This window comes from Micropterus dolomieu, linkage group LG13 (genome assembly GCF_021292245.1).
Source record: "Micropterus dolomieu isolate WLL.071019.BEF.003 ecotype Adirondacks linkage group LG13, ASM2129224v1, whole genome shotgun sequence".
Classification (NCBI taxonomy): Eukaryota; Metazoa; Chordata; class Actinopteri; order Centrarchiformes; family Centrarchidae; genus Micropterus; species Micropterus dolomieu.
The window spans coordinates 25,020,809-25,038,138 of record NC_060162.1 but is presented as its reverse complement, the minus strand read 5'-3'; the positions used below and the strand labels follow the sequence as shown (position 1 = coordinate 25,038,138).

The 17,330-nt window shown below is 39.2% G+C and overlaps 2 protein-coding genes across 3 annotated transcripts in view; one reads left to right on the top strand and one right to left on the bottom strand.

The window, feature by feature from the left end:
- c6 (complement component 6) overlaps positions 1–1,607 on the top strand; it is a 26,544-nt gene extending 24,937 nt beyond the window's left edge. For both annotated transcript variants that reach the window (XM_046066291.1, XM_046066290.1), the window contains one exon: positions 341–1,607. In XM_046066291.1, the coding sequence (XP_045922247.1) occupies positions 341–522 (182 nt within the window). In that variant the 3' untranslated portion in view covers positions 523–1,607. The remainder of the gene's footprint in view (positions 1–340) is intronic.
- A 640-nt stretch (positions 1,608–2,247) lies between these two features.
- On the bottom strand, positions 2,248–13,203 carry c7b (complement component 7b). Its single transcript, XM_046066289.1, has 18 exons — positions 13,121–13,203; positions 12,407–12,474; positions 12,106–12,181; positions 10,142–10,283; positions 9,651–9,795; positions 9,393–9,531; positions 9,147–9,275; positions 8,737–8,980; positions 8,174–8,287; positions 7,868–8,034; positions 7,096–7,324; positions 6,753–6,924; positions 6,459–6,546; positions 6,141–6,273; positions 5,195–5,386; positions 4,020–4,116; positions 3,717–3,898; positions 2,248–3,237 (listed from the first exon to the last, which is right to left on the bottom strand). The coding sequence occupies exons 1-18, from the start codon at positions 13,124–13,126 to the stop codon at positions 3,059–3,061; spliced, it is 2,502 nt and encodes an 833-aa protein (XP_045922245.1). The 5' UTR covers positions 13,127–13,203; the 3' UTR covers positions 2,248–3,058.
- Positions 13,204–17,330: the final 4,127 nt, after the last annotated feature.

The window sequence follows — 17,330 nt, the reverse complement described above, 5'->3', positions numbered from 1 at the left end:
TTTCACACCATTCTTTGTAAACCCTAGAAATGGTTGTGCGTGAAAATCCCAGTAACTGAGCAGATTGTGAAATACTCAGACCGGCCCGTCTGGCACCAACAACCATGCCACGCTCAAAATTGCTTAAATCACCTTTCTTTCCCATTCTGACATTCAGTTTGGAGTTCAGGAGATTGTCTTGACCAGGACCACACCCCTAAATGCATTGAAGCAACTGCCATGTGATTGGTTGATTAGATAATTGCATTAATGAGAAATTGAACAGGTGTTCCTAATAATCCTTTAGGTGAGTGTATGTATCAGATTATTTTCCATAACGTTAACTCACATCTGTCCTCAGCGTCTAAGAAGTGTGAGTGCAGAGCTGCCCGGGACTGCCCCAGAGTTGAAGAGCACATGTTCTGCATAAAGCTGACCAGGACCCAGAGGACTCGCAGCATGGACCTTTGTTCTATGGCCGCCCTCAAATGTGCTAGCTATCAGTTTGAGATTCTCAATGAAGGCGTGTGTCTGACCAGATGATCCTTCTAAAGGTTATCTGTTTGGTTACACTTAACCTCTGACTTTATCTAACAGTAGAATGTTTAAATAATTGTAGTTAAAAATAACTAAATAGTTTAAAATACACTTCTTCTTTTTCCCTTTCAATGTGCACTAGATCCACTCATTTAGAGACATTATAGACCATATATTTTTTTAAAGATTACACTATGTGATGTCAAAAAATCGACTTTACTTATATGCATGCTGATATTTGTAAAAAAAAAAAGTAGACTGGCAGGTACGTATTCAAGGTTCCATACAGCTGGTGCAATGTTGTGGAAGATTTTCTTTAGACAATACACTTAGTCGAAAAAACTCAAAGATGAGAGGCAGATAGAAACTTTATTGCAATGTCACAGAATACACAATAAACCCGAGCTGGACCTGAGACACAACTGAAAAATTAAACGCAACATAAAGATCAGGGTGCAAACTACAGGGGTTCCCCTAAAACCATTATTTGTGATTTTTTGCTATCTAAAATATTGAAAATATTCTATTTTAGCATTTCTATTTTTCTGTATTTTTATCATGGGTGATGCGTAAAATTAGGCTATTACTGCTATTCTGCTATTCTTGTCACAACCATTGAAGCGTATCATAAACTTCACTCTCACAAAACTTTCTTAGTCCCACTCAGTTTGTGCACTGAATCGCCATGAACCATTTAAGATAAGCACCAGGTAAAACACTGGAAAAGCTTTGTAACGCAAGCAGGACATACCTTCCAATCTCATCTGTGTGTGAGTGTGAGAGGAGGTTTTCTGCTGTTGATGATACTAACAGCAAGGCCTGCTTGAAAACCTCCTCTCATCTCCTTTACCGCCAGATGGTCCTTGTCTCCTGTTGTAACTCAAGTCACCTAATGAGGCCTGAACATATTTTTTGCATCCTGTCTTGTGAATAAATGATATTTACGTCCATTCCATGGTCATCTATCTGTAGTCATGTTTATGTCATTATATCATTGAAGGCCAGTTTGTACAGAGAGAATGTCCTTGGTCACTCCAGTCAGTCGAGTCTAATTACAATGTATATGTAATAATAAAAATGTGAAATCATAACATTGTCTGTTTTGTTTATTTTTCTTGCACCTCTTGCTCTCTAGTTACTAGGGATATGGTGAGATCTCGCGCCATGAGATCTCGCGAGATCTGATTGATTGAAACTGTGACATTTCTCATCAGATCAAAAGCTGTCTCGCGAGACTCATGCAAATTACGTTCTTTATACGCTGTAAAGCCACACATTGATTTTCTCATGCAGAGAAATACAATTGTATAACTGATAAGATCAGATAAGAATCAACTCCGCCCCGCTGACTGACACCGATGTACGCTGTGATAGTAATCAGCTAGACCCGCTCTGATTGTGAGTCCAGGGGTCTCATGGGACTACTACTGTGTAAAATGAAATGAAATATTCCCAATGCCCAATGGCAATACTTGAATAAAATGGAAGCAGGAAACTAATACAATAACTAAACGTTGTTGGGCTGCATTGCAAAAACACTTTTTATTTAAGTTATTTTTGTCTTTAATAAAGTCCTTTGATTTTTAAGTGTAGATAGGTAGCATAGAAGAGTATCTCTTACTAAGTGTACAAAGACTAGATAGCATTTAAGTCAAATGAAACACTGTTTTACACCAAGAATGACCTATGCACCACAGGTTGGGTGACTCGATCCACACAAGGAAAATTTAATTCAAATTGGTCCTACTGCTGGACAGTTTATTCTGCTTTGCGCTCGACAGTCTAAAACAAGAAATACTATACCACAACATGACTGTTAATAATATGCAGATCACAGGTTCAGGTGTGATGAAGAGGTTTTGGAAACTGATAAAGACTTAAATACAGTCACAGTGCCAAGACACAAGATGTTAGCACATTAAATGCCAACACCAAATCTGAAGGACAACATCTTTTAGTACCTTTTATGTTTCTGTCTTCTGTCTTCAGGATTTGGGAGATGAAATGAAATAAATTGAAATTCTGCATAATGGCCATTTCAATTTTCAATTAAAAATGTCTGTACAGTACGTATTCTGATACATTTTGTAAATGCTTTGGATAAATGCATAAAGAAAAAATGTGAAGTTTTGGCTCCACACCATCAATGAAAGGTACATTGAAAGTTATTACTGGTGATTTGCAAAGTTGTCTTTTTCATAAATCCTATAGGCAACCAAGTAGTAAGAAACCCATTCAAATAACTATTGTTTTAACAAAGCCAAGAGAAATTACTTTTATTAACTTCCTATAACAAAAACTATTTCTAACAAAGGCATTTATTTAAGATTTAGTCAAACCTTTGAAACAAAATCTTACATTTAATTTACATGCAAATGTGTTCAATCATCAGTCCTCCAGTACATATATAAAAAGACACTACAGGATGGCAGAAGAACATATTTACATAATTCAGTGTTCAAAAAATCCTATTTACAATTTATTCATTGACAAAGAACAAGTTTGTGCTTTCTACACAGTGTTAGAAAACTAAGAGCCATCTTTATTCTGAACAAGCCTCAATACTGATCACATTGACCTGCTCCCCAGCACACCGTCTGGCTCCCACCTCACACTCTGTCACTGTGGTCGCTATGCTGCCAACACCAGAGTTGACGCACAGGGGGGCGGAGTCTTTAGGGCATTCTGTCACGTTCTGACATACACATTTTCTTGTCGAGTCTAGAAATGAAAAAGTAACAGTTATACATACTGATACAGTCACACACATGCTCATATTAAAGAATTTAAGGATTTTTGGCCATCATTCCTATCACTTCCTGAGATGGGGGGAAGAAACACTTGCAGTCAGACTATCAGACAGTTCGTAAACAAAACCCCAGGTTAGCTAGACTGACTTAGCGAACAGAAAAATGATTAACCCAACTTTCAGTTGTAAACATCCATCAAAGTTTACAGACCCCTTACTTTTTCAGTGAAGGATTATTAGTAATATTTTGAGTGTGCTCACTTTCATTTTGGCTAATGGACCATCTGGTTAAACTATGAACTATGAAACTGTGTTTCTTGTCCCATCGGACTAAGATGTAGAGATTAATACAGTGTTAATATAACTGATAGAAATTATGGTCAAAACTACAAAAAAAAAAATTTTGTAATACATAGGAATTTTCCTTTAAAAAAAGTTCAAGCAGACTTACCCTGACAGACTGTCCCTGGTTTGCAGTCCTCGCAGGACGTGGAGGTCTCCACTGGCCACTCACAGTCGCTGTCACTGGCCAACGTGAAGCTCCGCCCCATACACCGCAGAGCTCCAAGCTGACAAACACTAAGTAAACGGGTTCTGCTTGAGTCAAGTCTAGCACACAACTGCAGAGAATTCCTAAATGAAGACAAGATATAGAACGATACAGTATTAAAATTTTGCTTTTTACTTAGACCAGGCATTTCCTTGTGTGTTATGCAGAAAATCTCAAAATACATATCATATCAATTATACTCACGAGCACTGAAATGGCATTTTACAGACACACTCAGTTTTTCCTAAAGTCTCCCATGGCTTACACTTCAGGCTAGATGGAGGAGAGGGAGCTGTTGGCCCTGAGAATAAAATATAGTTAGCAGGATTGGTGTGTGTCCACAGAAACACAACCTTTAAATATATTTGAATACATGTTTGTGAAAGGGATCTCTCATTCAACGCATAAAGCATTACAACCCAACTCTGCGGCTCTCATCGGTTCTAAGGAGCTTTACAGTGACTTTAAGCTAATTTTTTTGGCTTAGAAACATGACAAGTGAATGCTTAAGCTGCCATAATCTGGTGGATGTGTAAATAGCCTACTGTTTGCAAGCATGTTAGCCACATTAACTTAAAGTGTGATGATATGCCAGTGTTGTGTTCAAAGTTTGTTTCTGCTTCCTCCAAGAGGCAAAATAAACAGATTTAATTTGGATAATTTGGTATAGACACCCAGTCTGAGGTTTTGGATAAAGCTTTCATTTTCAGCTGCATTGCCCTCATTTGCCATCATTGCTGCCATCTAAGATGATGACAAATGAGGGCAATGCAACTCAAAATGAAAGCTTTTTGAAAACATTTTAACCATTAGGTAAAGCAAAAGTGTTTTTTTTTGCCATTAGGGGTCAGATAAATGGCAAAACAAACTCTGATACAGGATCACCATTGTTCTGGCTAACTTGTTAACAAAAGTTTGCCTGTTTACACATCCAGCAGACACAGAGCAGCAATATCATCTCAATGAAGTCCGTTTGTGTACTGCTGATGAATGCAATGCAATATTCACTCTCCTTTTAGCTTGGTCTCAATTCCTGAGAAAAAAGTGCACAGTGGGTTTATCAGATCTTGTTTGATGAAAACAACTGCTCCCATCTGCAGGAAACAGGGTTGGGACTTAACCAAACAAACAAAGTTGATGATAATTATTGGTTTGTCAAAGTAGGATCAAGTTTCTTGATCCTGAAGTTGATCCAATCCATGTCCTCTGCAACAACACTTTCTGCTTGGAATTATATGAAAATAAGGTTCTATGAAGGTATTATTGGAGCAAAGCCCTTGAGCACCTGTGACAGTGAAATTTGTAGTTGTAGAAAATAGTCAGATCAAACCTTATAATTCCAAGGGGATGATTTTATACTGAGAATAAATGTACTGTACCGGCTTTACAATGAGTGCTGGCCGGAGAAGGAGACCACTGCAGACTGGGACTGCACAAGATCTCTGACACCTCAGCATCCAGCACTGACCCTGCAGGACAGGACAGGGACACCCTGTCTCCAATCTCATAGGCTGCTTTGGTGGGCGTGGCTTTAACTTCACTGTTGAGTTGAGGAATCGCACACGTGGAACCTGGAATAGAAAGAGAGGCATTATGGGGAAAGAAGAAATAAGAAAAACATAACAACCAAATCTTTAGAAAGGTTTAACCTGCATCTGGATCAACATGTACATTTAAAAAAACATAGTATCTCATGGCAGTCATGTTTTGTGGAAAATTTCCACATTGTGCAAAAACACAAGTGACTCAGACTCATACAGAGCAGAGATGTGGACTCAAGTCAGTTTCAAGACTCAGACCCAAGTCTAGATCTAGGACTTGCTTAACTTGGGACTAAATATCTCTAACAGCACTTAGATGGATAAAGATGAAATTTGGTACAGATGCTCATGTTCCCCAGATGATGTATTCTAATTATTTTTGTGATCCTCTGACTTTCACTCTAAGGTCACCATGAGGATGACATTAGCTTTTCCATAAAATTGAATTCAGACATTCGTGTTTCCCTCAAGATGAACTACAACAACTGTGGTGATCCCTTAACTTTTCATCTAGCACCATCATCAGGTCAAAATCTTCATTTGTACAATACTTTGGTTTAAAATGTGCTAACATTTACCTCAAAGTGCCACTTTGCCCAGCCTCACAGAGCTGCTAGCATGGCTGTGGACTGAATTTGGCAACATATTACAGGGAAATGGTATGCCATACCAATGAAATCAAAAGATCTTTTTTCTGTCTGTTACAGGAAATTGTTCCTGTTAATGAACAAAAAATGGAAGTGAGTATTTAACCTCCCCGACAGTTAATAAAGTGAAGACGTACTTTTACAAACCATCACTTCTGTCCTCCACTTCTGGTTTTCAGTGCATTCAGCCAAAGCGTCTCCACTGAGGTAATGACTGCCTATGCAGGAATACTCCACCGTGTTTCCAACCAGGTAAAAATCTCTGGGATTCTGAGAAAACAAATGCAAAAACACTAGCAATAATCAAAAGCATGCACTTAATCACCTCCTTTCCTGTCTGCCATACAATAACTAAGAAGAAGCACAAAAGAGCTACACATTTTGCAACCTTATCTCTCACTCTTTTGGGAACTTAGTACATAAATGGAAAAACAGTGTCAATCAAGCAAACCTACCTGAATAAATCCATTCCTGAGGTTTGGAGGCGGCCCACATGTCTTTGGTGGAGTCACAGAAAGACTGAAGCACTGAGGCTCCATCATCCTGCACACAAACAGTTTACAGTGAGAAAACATTTTTTAACGATGCTTTGGGGGCAAAAATCTCCCATTTTTGATACAAATCAGGTTCCCTCAAGATAAACCATTACATTTTAGGGTTAAGACTTTTTAGGGCTTATGGTTAGGGTTAGGGTAAATCTGTGTCCTATTACATGACAAATATGTTTGTGTGTCTGCGTGTGTCCTTACTGTAAGTACTGGATGTCTGCATCCTCACATGGCTTCTGCTCCACCTGCAGTCCGGAGCAGTGGTGGCCACCTCCGCTAGGGGCAGGGTTGTTGCAGCTTCGGGTCCTTGACCTTTGACCTCCAGAGCAGGATCCCCATGAGGACCAGCAGCTCCAGCTGCCATGGATCACTCCTGAAAGAGAGAATAGATGTGGTTCTTCTGTGTTATTTGTCGTGCTAACTGGACACCACAGTAACATAAAACTTCAATCTTGACCTCTCAATCCTCGCCCCCCTAATATTGAATTGAATCCGGTTTTATCATGTTTAACCCAAACTAAACCATTAGTTTTTGTTTGCTTACCTGGTTGTTCTCCAATCACAGCTCCCTTCTCGCAGGCTTGTCCTGAGGTCCCTGGCCGGCAGACGCAGCGACACTCTGAGCCCGTCAGCAGTGGCTGGCCGTTGTTCTGGCAGGGCCGGCAGTGACAGGGATGCTCCTCCGCCAGGTACTCCTCTGTGGCTCTTTTCAGGTGGACCTTCTTCAAACCTGCACACTGCACTTCCTTCACCAGCTCATACAGAGGACGTAGCTGGAAAACAAGTTTACAGTTTTTTAACGTATACTCTTAACTACAACTTTCTGATTATCTCATTTACGCCCCAACCCTAACCACAATCTAAATTCAAAACTGCTGTTCTCCTGTGCCTTTCATTAATAGATTTATTTACTAAATATATCTGCTAATCTAACTAATCTAATTAATGTTAATACATAAATATGTTCATTAATATCATGTACAGAAAAACAACTCTAGGCCTATGTCTTTAAGCACTCACAGGACCTGCAAACATTAGCAAGCCTGGCTAACTAGCATACCTACAGTACCTAGCATTCCAAGGCTAAGCATCATTATTAGCTAAAAATGTTATTTTGTAAGGTTACATGTACAATTGAAAAAGACCTACTCAGGACAGAGATTCTCTGTGCGGTAGCCAGTTGAGGATGCAACTATGTAAGAGTTTAGGCTAATGTTAGTAGCTTTATCCTGCTATATTGGATTTGGAGACTTACACTTCACGGGACCCCAGCCAAAATCTACCTATATATAAAAGACACAACCAGCTGTGCTTACCTTCTGGTCTGTGACTTCAGGGAAGTCTTTCACAGATGAGGCCCAGTTGTCGTACATCTCTCCATTAGCTTCTGGGTGTTCCAGATCCAGAACAGACAGAGCGCCTATAAAGGCCGGATCTCCTCCAAACACGTTGACCTTAATGGGCATCTTGTTGACGTTGTGTCCTGCAACAGTCGATATAATTTAATTTCTATTTATTTAAATCCAAACTTAAACAAAATTCAAATATACTTAGAACTTAGAATTCATTTGACCCTCCAGGGCAATTGGTTTAAAACTCTAAATAAGAAAGCTTTCACTCACCATAGCTGGATGATAAAGATTTTGTCAGTTTTTCACAGGTGGTCGTGACTTTCTTCCTGAAAAGACGGCGCTTCACCTTTCTCCAACACCTCTGGTACTCTATATTTGTTGTACCTTTCCACAAATAAGGCAGGAGCAAGAGATACAAACAGATCAAAATTCTGCTGACAGGCATCAAATTGTGATACATAGAAAATAAGTGTTTAACAGTGCTTGTTTTTTTTAATAATATGTGTACTTCATAAAATAGCATGTCTGAATTATTTTATATTATAAATGTATCACCAATGTTTTTTAGCCAATCTATACAGTGCAAGTAAAAGTACTTACTTCTCAACTACTATCAACTACTCTATTTATTACTTCTAAAAATTAAAGGCTCATAGGTGGTACTGAACATTAAAGCCAATGCAAGAAACAAATTCACAATATTCCCTAAAAATACAAAACACCTCAACACATCATATTCACTCTGCTTCAGATTTTATGAGCTGAATCAAGATTTCTGTGTATGTAAAAGTACTAATACCAATAGCAACAATTATCACACCAAACGTTCTTACTGGTCGATGCGAGCGCCTGACGGTCTAACTCCAAAAAGGCTTGGTATTCGCCTCCGAGCGAGCCCTCTGAGAGGTAGTGTGTGCCATATGTCTGAAACAGCCGGCGGTAGGCTGAGTAGTCGTATGTGAAAGGCAGCGAGGACAGGGCCTTCCAGAAGCCTTCAGACAAGGTCAGATACTGGGGGGCAGAGTTTTGGAACTGGGCCAGCTCCACTTTATTCTTCAGGATTATAAGTCTGTGGGCCTGGATGATAGATGTGAAAAGACCGGGATGTCATTCCTTGTATGCTGGTGAATAGAAACCTTTAACCCTACTAGTGAGCCCAACGACAGCAATGTCTGTTTGTCCAACACTTATAGTAAGAACTCTGAATAAGTGATTTGTGAAGCAGCTCAGGTTACATCATTACCTTATTGTCGGTGAGCTCTTTGTGGAAAGTGCGACGGTCGTGTCCCCATAAGGCGTTGGACTGGATGTGCTGCATGTAAGACCAGGAGCTCTCGTAGGATTCATCGCTCTCTTCATTGTCTACTTTCACCTGCAGCCCAAAAAGGAAACATTTAGTTTCAATAGAGCAGCTGCTGTAAGAACAGCTCACCGTCCTCTGTCATTTACTTTATTTTTTTTTTATCTCTGTTCATATTCAATTACTCACCTCAAAGTTGTACCTGAGGATGTTCTGTGGCAGTCTGTAATAGACTTTATGGTCACCACTGAAAACCTTCCTGCACTGCCCGCCAAAACTTAGAGTGTTGATCACACCTGCTCTCAGTTTGCCTGTTAGCACATCGTACCTGTAAAACATGACACAACAAATCCATTTTATAGACTTTTAGGTGATATATATTTTACCCCCAAATGGCATTCTTATTTACAAGCAGATTTAAAATCAGTAGTTACAGTAGATACTCACCCTCTGCCTGTGAAGTCAGAGTTGGGAGGTGTTTTGTCCAGGTCACATGAGTAGTGGCTGCTGTCCTGATCACATCCTCTCTCATCCAGGCCGTCCTCACAGTCCTGGTCTCCATTACACACCAGAGACCGGCTGATACACTTACCTGCATCAGGGTTTCAATGAAGAGTTTTATTTGCACATCGCAAGAAGCATAAGTAAAGAAAAAAGTTATGTATGTTTTATTATATCTAAAAATTCTTAATTATGTCTGTACAGTCTTTTTGAATTAAATGTGTAAAAGAATATTATGTGATGGTGACAAGTGAGACACATCAAGTGAAGCCCCGAAAATCAAAACATTTACTCAGACCCAAGCTTTAAATAAATAAACAAATACATCAGTATTGTGGCACGTTTGTTGTTATTTGACAAAAATATAATTTCATATTAATGTTATTAAAAAATTGCTTAGGTACAATTTGTAAAATACAGTATATGTCGTAACATACCAGAGGTGCAGCGGAACCTGTCTCCACAGCCTGTTCCCAAGGGACATCCTTTCTGTGGGACACATGGTTCTGTTTGTGCAGCTTCTCCCGTACAAGGTACGCCCCCAAACTGGGCGTACACCTGCATATGGCGAGTCCGCACCTGAAAAGAAAATGACCTTAAACATGAAATGATTTAAAGAAGTGAACAAAGTAAATACTTTGCAGAGTCTGTTTTTATGTATTCAGGCATCAGTTTAGAACCACAGTGGAAGGCCCACACTACATAATATGTCAGACCGGGATTTCTGTTCGTTTTCTGGACTTTTTGGTGACTCCATTTAATAACATAATAGTTTATTTTCAACAGGGAGGCAGCCCAAATTAGTTTATAAACTAAATAAAAAAACTATTGTTACTGTCAGTCCTAGAAATTTCCGTTGACCCTGTGCATAGTCCCAACATGATGTTCTGACCCACAAGTTACGGAAATTGCTAAAATTAGCTCTATTTTAAATTTCAGAGGTGCAGAAATTGTTGTACATACTTTTATTTCCTCACTTCTTGATTATTGCAACAGCCTAAAACGAATACAGACTGTACAAAATTCAGCTGCTCAGACCAAAAGGTAAGATCACATCACTCCTGTGTTAGCCTCTTTACATTGGCTCCCTGTTTGCTTTAGGATTGATTTTAAGATTTTAACGATTACTATGAAGGCTCTTGATGACTTGGCTCCTACTTATTTGTTACACCTCTTAACTCCTTCTGAACCTCTGCGTAATTTGAGATTTTCTGGCTGGGGTCTTCTTTCTTTTCCTGTGTCTAGTGTCAGAACTAAAGGGTACAGAGCTAAAGCCAGAGTAAGTAAGGCTCTCAAAGTCTACTTTTAAAAATGCATTTTTATCAGAAGGCATATATGGATTTTATCTGAGCTGCCTGTTTTATCTTACGATTTTTTATTCTAGTTATATAAAGTTGCTATTTACTCTGGTCTATTTTTATAGTTAATCTGTACTTATTTGTGATTTCCATTTTTTATATGTATTTTGTATCTTGCGTTGTCCTCATGCATTTTATCTTTTATGGTGCTGTTACATGCCTTTTTTATCTTTTGTAAAGCATTTTGTACTATTGTTTGATTATTTGATTATTGTGCTATATAAATAATATTCTTTTTATTATTAATAAAACTCTGTCCATAGGCAAAATCACAAAAGCACTTAAAACAGTTGACATGATTTCATTTCACTATAATCATGTTCATCCTTGGACATGCTTGTGGGGGCAAACTTTAAATCATAGCAAATCTTTTGCTGTAGGTTTAACTGAATTTGTGCCACTGACCAATAGTGAACCGTCTAAACAGTGCTGACATATGAGGAAACGGAGAGCAAGAGAGCTATCGTTAGTTGTGTTGCTCCATCAGATTTGATATAACCCTGCTCTGCCAGGGTGTAAACTGTGCCATGAAAAAGACATGGTTTGCAATCTCTGAGACAGGAGTCAGTGGTAAATGTTGTACATCTTTTGAATAAACTGTATACACTTTTTAGCTAGCTTGGAAAGCTATTGTGGCTGGCTAGTATTGAGGAGTTTCCACATGGCTACAGCATGACACAGAATTCACAAACAAGCCCTGCTAGTAGCTAATAAGTCACCAAGCTTTCAGCACCACCTGTTTTGTCTGTGGCACTGCCTGTTATGACCTGACCTTCTTCACATACACTATGATTCTCAAGCTACTTAATGGATTTATGTAACAGTGTCAATGTTGTGAGCATCAGCCAACACAGGGGATTAGGCAACTGTTTAAATACTTGATGTGTGCTCTGTTTTCAGTAAATTACATTGTGAGGACAAAGCCATGTTCACACACCCACATTGTGGGGACTCACCATCAATCTGGGGACAACAATTGATCACCACAAGTTTAGCCATAGCCAGTATTAATACAGTAAGAGTGTGTGCATGCTCTAAAGTACCTTTGTACGGGAACAGCCATCACACTCAGACCACTCTCCATAAGGCCCCCATCTACAGTTTACAGGCTGCTGACAGCTGAGAGGAATGGACATTGACATTATTAAAATAATATTTGTTATATTCCTTTCTTGAGAATTCTTGAGAAACTTGTTAGATCAACAAACCAGTCTTTTGAAATCAAATTTAAAAAGCCGCATTCTTATGTGTAGTATGGATAATGTGGAGAAGAGACATCATTTTCACAACAGCAATACATTAAGATGTAAAGACAGCTTGTGTGGTATATGTGTGTGCACCTACCAAACTGGAGACAAAAAGATGAGCAGCAATGCCAAAGAAGACAGAGATGGAACCAAATCCAAAGCCAACTGTACACAAAAAGCAAGAAAATTATTAACTCAATCTCATGTTAAAGGTTCAGTGTGTAAGTTTTATTGGCATCTAGTGATGAGGGTTGCAAATTGCAACCAAGTGCACAATCACCGCACAACCCCCCACTTACTAATGCGCAGGAGAAGCTACAGTGGCTAACACGCTCCGTCGGTTCTTGTGCTAAATAATATGTGTGTTCCGTCATTAGTCCAAATTATACTCTTTGTACTTCTAACAAACCAGACGACTACTTCTACTACTTCTTCTTCTTTCTCCTTTGTAATATTCAACATAGTGATAAAACGCGTTTTGTAGAGAGTTTTGTCCATTTGGACTACTGTAGAAACATGGTGACCAACATTTAGGAGGACCCACGGTGTATGTAAATAGAAACAGCCCATTCTAAGGTAATAAAAACATAAGGGTTCATTATGTAAGGCCTTTATACACCACTGAAAACATAGTTATGTATATTATATTGCATTTCTGTCAACAAATCCTCAGAAATATTACTAAAACTTTGACTTCGTTACTGAGTTTTCTCAGATTTTTCTTTCTCACAGAAACAAAATAATACGAACAATTTTTTATATAATAGTGGAACCAAATTTGAATGGAAATGGATTGTGGAGTTTACAGTACCTTCATGATGTGCTCCTCAAAAAGTTCGGCTCTCTCGTCTGGTCCAGCACTGTATTGAGGCTCATATAATCAGCAGGGGCGATTGCTCAACTGTTCCCTGTTTAGGAATTCCCACTCTGAAGAAACTTTCATCCATTAGATCTTACCGCTTCTGTTCACACATTGAGTCATAAACAGAGACCCAGTGTTCTTTTCCACAGCTTCAGTCGAGCTTTGTTTGTTTGTGCTCTTTTATCTGAACTTGATTATTTCCAACAACACTGTAAGCTTATTTCCAGTTTAAAAAAAAAAAGATAATCCTGTTTGCTTTGAGTGCTGAAGGGCAAAAAGGAGCATGACGAAATCTGCTTTTTTGTCAGAATAGCCTCAGTGGATTGCAACAGAAGTAGATGTTTCAAAACTGGTTATCCTGCTGTCAGAAGAGAGTATGACCAAGGTCAAAAAAATCCCCAGTTGGTTAAAATTTTAATGCATTTGCTCTGTAAACACGCAATGCATGTAGAAATAACGTCCACATTTTCATTTATTAAGGCTCATCCTCCTCTACATACACCCTGCAACTAATATCTTAAAATAAGCTGTAAAGTCTTCTAAAACCCTTAGTTTTCATTTTGTGCACAATTAAAACCAATCCTAGTCGTTATTTATTGTGTGTCACTTAATCATGTAGATTTAATCTCTTTTCATTACAAGATAACTTGATGTGCTTCACATCCAAAGGAATAAGTGACATGTCCAGAGGAATGCAATAAACTATACACAAAGAAAAAGAAAAGCAGTTTGCTTTACGTTGTGACAAATCTCAGGACATGACGCAGTTTGTTCCAGAGAACAGGACTAACGTAACAAAAAGTACCAGACCTGTCACCAGACCTGGAGCTAATCCAACTAGAGAACCAGCACCTGATGAACAGGGAGATATGTGTCAGTGTGCAGTGAGTCGTTGTAGGCCTACATACTGGACATAGTTAGTTGTGGTTGCCATCTAGTGGTGACTTATTGTCTTCTTCAGGGCACCAAGAAATGTATCTCCACAGCATGTCTACCTGTTTTCATTCAAGATGAAGCGGACATTGTGTGGAGACTCCTTCTTTACTTTCTAGTATGACTGGCTAGTGAAATACTTCTTGGGTGGGGTTCTGCTGGGGGTATTTGAACTTATGACCTTACTATTTCTAAATCACTGGCTATAACCCTGGCTGCAGCAGCTCCCACACAAAGAATTATTAGTCACAGTGACTTTAAGCTAATTCTTTTGGTTTTCTAGCCAGCAACAACAACTGTTCTGGTTCACTCTCAGTGCTTTAATCAGAAAGCTGTTAACATTGAAACATGTTAAAAGCCACTTTACACTAACTGCCCAAATATTTAAATATAATGAAGCATTTAGCGGCTAACTAGCCAAAAAATTTTTTAGTTTGAGAAGACTAAAAGAGGAGAAATTGGACATAAATGCATCAGGTGTACACAAACATGGCTCCAATGGAATGATAATGTTGCTCTGTGTCTGCTGGATGTGCACATTGCTAGCATTTTAGACGGGACAACTATACATGGAGATCATTGATCGGAAATGAGTGTCCTTTTCTGCCCTTACTGCCCAAAAACGAATTAATGCAGGTTCAATCAAAATAACTAATCTTTCACCTCAACAATTAGTCAGATCTGAAATAGAGAAAATAGAGAATATAAATCTTCTATGATTCTATGATATTTTTCACTTTCAGCTACCTTTGCCATTATCACTACCTCAACTTACTTACACTGTTCCTATGATGGTGTTTTATAAGCAACAAACTTTTTAGTATAATTTTCAGGCAAAAGCTGTAAAAACCCACTGTACACTACCTGCCCAGCACCAAAAAGCAGACAGGCGCAGCTAGCAGCTAGCTCGTGAACATATTGGAGCATTTAGTAGCTAAAGAACCAGGTATTTAGATAATAGGCAACGGTTTGTTTACTGCCCTCAAGTGGCCAAACCTTAGTTATATATTGTAGCTCCAGATTCTTTGAGTATACGAAAATGATATATGTAGCCTTCTAAGAGCTTCTGGTTTAGTAGACCTGCACTCTACTACTGTATATATCAATTTGCGTGACCTGAGTTCTGCTCTCAAAAAAAGTTTCTTGAAGTACTGCCAGTGGATTGGAGCAAAGGTGCTGAGTTTAAGAGGGCTTTGCCTATACTCAGAGAGGCTAGGAATGAGGGACATTGGGGGAAACGCTTGAAGGAGAGCTCTGGACAACGACTGGTGAGAGATGGTGTTCACTCCCAGCAGTGGAGGGTCATGCATTCATTGAAAACCACAGTGTGCATTACATGTTCTCTTATGGGGTGAACAGATCTACCTTCACCTCGCAAACCTGTCCCACAGCATCTGAATGATTGCGGGACACAAAGTGCTAAAACACTTCCAGGACCGTGGACAGCTCCAGACAGCTTATGTGGCGAAAAGGAGGCTTTCGTCCACCTTCCTCCAACAACCTGAGATACATTCACTCCATCCTGGTGAAGATCTGCCATGTACACTTATAAACTGTTTGTGACAGCTTTGCTCTCATGGTGGCCGAGGACATGTGGACACCCAAGTAAATGATCAACTTGGTTTGAAGCGGATAAACCCACAGCTCTAAGGGGTGGTGGTGGGGAAGCCATATGAAATGGAATAAATGATTTATTGAAGGCTGAAATACAAAAACAGGATGGTTGTCTTACACTAACAGCAGCTATACAGTATCTACTATACTATAGTCAATATTTAGCCACATGACTGATGTAGTGGCCTCTTTCAAATTCAAAGACTAGGTGTGTGGTATGCACAGCATGTGGAGAGTGTGTCGGTGGTCCTTACAGTCTGAGAAAAGTTACTGCTGACATGTGAGTGGGTGAGACTCACATGCACCACTGACTGAACATGACCTGAAAGGTGACTCCACAGGCTGGGGAATACTGCTCTAAAACTGTTGGGTAGCAGTTTCATTACACAAATACAAATAGTTTAAATTTAGTAGAAAATGGCAGTAGTTGAGCTTTATTCAACTGTAAGTGATTTTAATGTTTCCTTTGTTAGGTTGATCATCATTTCTATGTGCATGAATTTCAGCACATGGGAAATATTGCACTTTACAATATAAGTGCAACTAATAAACCTATTGGAGTTGGTACACATATAATACATGTCAAATGATGAGGTAGTGATACTTTACTTGAGTATTTCCATTTTGTGTGTCTGGTCCAATACATTTCACTATTACACCAACAATCAGGAAAGAGGCAAATCGTCTCCACTGCATTGTGTACATTTAACGAGCCGTGAACTTGTTTGTGCGTGCTGTCTGTGTTTTTGTCTTAGAAATAATTTTTTTATCCTAAGTATATTTAGTTTTAGTTTTGCTAGCCAAAATTAGCATCCTGATTAATATCCCAGTTAACATGAATTACAGATGAACCTCACTAACCAAGCTAGCTAGCTCCACCCTCTCGTCTGATTATGGTCACTTGTAGTTCCAAAACACCAAAATGGCGACGGCCAAAATGCCAAACTCAAGCATTCAAGAGATTAAAGATTCAAAACTTTATTCAAAAGGTCTGGGAAGCACCTTGCCTGGCAGCTCACTGCCAGAAATTTTAAAGCGCTGTGGATAAAAGCACTATATAAATGCAGCCATTTACCTTTTACATAAAGTACCCTCATATACAAACAATGTGCAGTAGGTCAGTGACAAACATGGGACATAGAGAGAATGCATACAGCAGTAACAACTGTAAAAATAAAATAATTCCCAGAGACAACAAAGTCCTCCTCCACTCACACATGCGTTTTGCTTTGTTTCATTTGGATGAGCAGAATGGCGCATATGAAGAGTATTGGTGCCAGAAAGCTGTTTTCACATTCATCTGCTGACGGGGGAATGTTTCTTTTATCTGAGTTCAAGATCGCGTGCACCATGTGAGCAGGATTTGTGACACCACTAGATGAATTAAATTAAATGAATCAAAATACAAATGTTCAGACTTTGTTTTGGTGTTTGGATGGGGTACATGGAACTTATGGACTCTGTTGACTTCACACTGTGTGTTCTGCAGCTCACTTTTTCCTGGAGATCTGCTGTACCGAGTTTCCACCGACAGATGGCGCCATTCACTCTGCCTCGGGAACAACAGGGTGAGTGTAACAGCTGTGCTGCTGCTTCAAACACAGACCGTCAG